Source organism: Sinocyclocheilus grahami, unplaced genomic scaffold (genome assembly GCF_001515645.1).
Source record: "Sinocyclocheilus grahami isolate Dianchi unplaced genomic scaffold, SAMN03320097.WGS_v1.1 scaffold2173.1, whole genome shotgun sequence".
Classification (NCBI taxonomy): Eukaryota; Metazoa; Chordata; class Actinopteri; order Cypriniformes; family Cyprinidae; genus Sinocyclocheilus; species Sinocyclocheilus grahami.
This window is the reverse complement of record NW_015507352.1, coordinates 69,110-71,746: the sequence shown is the minus strand read 5'-3', so window position 1 is coordinate 71,746 and position 2,637 is coordinate 69,110. Positions and strand designations below refer to the sequence as shown.

General features: G+C 46.2%; 1 protein-coding gene across 1 annotated transcript; it reads left to right on the top strand.

Moving 5' to 3' along the window:
• The first annotated feature begins 604 nt into the window (after nt 1-604).
• Nucleotides 605-1,894, top strand: LOC107574291 (uncharacterized). The gene is made up of 3 exons (XM_016260737.1): nt 605-1,126; nt 1,313-1,693; nt 1,796-1,894. Exons 1-3 carry the CDS (start codon nt 980-982, stop codon nt 1,892-1,894), a joined length of 627 nt encoding a protein of 208 aa, XP_016116223.1. The 5' UTR covers nt 605-979.
• Nucleotides 1,895-2,637: the final 743 nt, after the last annotated feature.

The following is a 2,637-nucleotide window of genomic DNA, read 5'->3' as shown; positions in this document are numbered from 1 at the left end:
CGGAAGAAGCCGCCTTCCTTCTCCGTTTCCGAGAGGGTGGCACTGCAGCTTCGTCTGCCGCCTCCGGGGGCGCTGCAACCTCTTCGGCCACCACCGGGAGTGCTGCAGTTTCATCGGCCGCCTCTGGGGGCGCTGCCACCTCTTCGGCCACCACTGGGGGCACGGCAGCTTCGTCGGCACTGCAGCCTGGTCGGCCACCTTCGGGGGCGCTGCAGCCTGGTCGGCCACCTTCGGGGGCGCTGCAGCCTGGTCGGCCACCTTCGGGGGCGCTGCAGCCTGGTCGGCCACCTTCGGGGGCGCTGCAGCCTGGTCGGCCACCTTCGGGGGCGCTGCAGCCTGGTCGGCCACCTTCGGGGGCGCTGCAGCCTGGTCGGCCACCTTCGGGGGCGCTGCAGCCTGGTCGGCCACCTTCGGGGGCGCTGCAGCCTGGTCGGCCACCTTCGGGGGCGCTGCAGCCTGGTCGGCCACCTTCGGGGGCGCTGCAGCCTGGTCGGCCACCTTCGGGGGCGCTGCAGCCTGGTCGACAGTCATCTGGTGGCCCTCCTGGGCACACCCGCTGCAGACTGCGACAAGTCCTCAGTGTTCGTCAACAGTTGTGGGAGGGGCCTGTGCAAAGTAATGTCACTTTTCCAAGAATCTGGGAATGGCTTGCTCTGAGAAAGTGCTTATAATTTGTGGGGATTTAAAAAAGAGCACTGGGTGGATTTTTATCCTTTATATGGTGGGTGTGTATACACACTGCTAAGACACATTTAAGTTCAAACACCATGTAAAAGTGAATTATGCATCCAATGTCCCCTTTAACAAATATAACCCTATTTCTAAAGTGTTATCATTGTAATATTTCTGAAGTGAAAAAATATAAACATTTGGATAAACTGTTTTAATTAGCTATATTGACATGGATATATATTTTTTTCAATATCTGAAGTCTTTTGTGCACAAAGTATACCTGAGCTACACTGACTAATGTATTTGCATGTGTTCTAAGCTGCTAACATTGGGGAAGACATTTTACCAACTCTCTCACGAGAGGATATCCGAGGATATCCGAGATCTCTTTCCTGGTCCTGAGCACTTCCTGCGGCGCAAAGCCATTTGGCTTTTGACTCATAAGGAAGAACAGGTAATTAACTTCAAATATTTATTTTGGATATTTTAACCTGCTAGTGGGCATAATTTCAGTACAGATAATTTATATGTAAGTTAGTGTGGTTGAAGAATAACATGTATACATACATGTGAAACACTGTGTGAATAAAATGACAAATTGCTTTATCTGATTTGATTAATGTATATATTTGTATTTTAGGGGCACACCATTCCTGTTGAAGTCCAAGGTTCATCAGCAGATGATGAACATACTGAAAGTTCAAAACAAGATGACCCCAGCACTTCAAAGTTTTTAAAGTTACCCAGCCCAGAATATGTTCTCTTCACTGACAGTGAACTACAACACGTGAGACGGACATGCTTTGAGCAGCAGCGTCTTGGAAAAGAGGGTGACGTCACCTTATCGAAGGAGCTGTTCTGCCGGCTCATCCGAAATACCATGACAAACATGATATCAATTGCAAGAGCGTCTTCAGATGACTACAAATATCCCACTAAACAAGTTATTGCCATGGCAAAACGGTTAGTGGAATACTACCCTATGATGAAAGATAAGTCAACTGGATCTAGGCATGAGTGGGTGAGTGACATAATTTACTAAATTATAAAAAATAAAAAAAAACTTGTTTTGCTGCTAACATTGCTTCAAAACTATTAATTGATACTTTTTTCTATTGTACAGGACACTGTTGCCAAAAAGCTCTTGAAGCGACTTTCAAATATCCAAAGTCCCATGAAGGCCAAACAGCCTCCTTCCAAAACAGCAGGTCAGGACAGATAACCTTCTGCTGCAGTGGCAAGTGACTATGACGCTGATTCCAGTGCATCAACAGTCAATCTGTCACCACCTTCAAGATTAAGCACCCCACGACAAGAAAATGACAACATCGATGAAGCATGTAAGTTCATTAAAATGCTGCGCCGATCGCAAACAACCAACACTTGGTTATTTTAGGCAACTCATAAATCCTATGCAGAACGTGTCCCCACGAAGTGACGCGTCTGGCCACCTTACTTTAAAACGTATTAGTGTTTTTAGTAAATAACAATAGGTACGTTTACATGGACACTTTTTGCTTCCATCAGAATTAATTCATTCTGATTGATGAATCCGAACGTAGTGTTTACATGAACGCTAAATTTAGTGAACGGGCTGATATGTACGTTTATATCTCTCAAGCTTCTGATCGGATTTACTCTGTATATTCATGCAGTGTGCGCATGTCAAAAGAGTTTCCCGCTGTCGTCGCATACTGTTTTAAAAAGTACATGTGATATTTATCTACTTCGGGTCCTAATTTGGCATGAACTGTTGTGCAGTGCTGCTTACTTTATAAAGCAGTAAAAGTGCCCCTTCCCGCAGCCAAAACCAGTCGTCTTAAACAAGGACTGGTGGGATGTGTACTGCTCCACTTCACAGATGCTGAGTGAAAGGGGAGTTTTATAATGACGGGACACTCATTTATGACACTTTATTCACCAGGAAGAACAGCTCGTTCTGCCTGTCATACGTCATTATGCTAT

Bases quoted from the DNA above. Each gene is read 5' to 3' on its own strand.
- LOC107574291 (XM_016260737.1), top strand. From the start codon at position 980: ATGTGTTCTAAGCTGCTAACATTGGGGAAGACATTTTACCAACTCTCT. The intron at 1,127-1,312 runs GTAATTAACTTC...TTTGTATTTTAG, and splicing joins TGACTCATAAGGAAGAACAG to GGGCACACCATTCCTGTTGA. The intron at 1,694-1,795 runs GTGAGTGACATA...TCTATTGTACAG, and splicing joins CTGGATCTAGGCATGAGTGG to GACACTGTTGCCAAAAAGCT.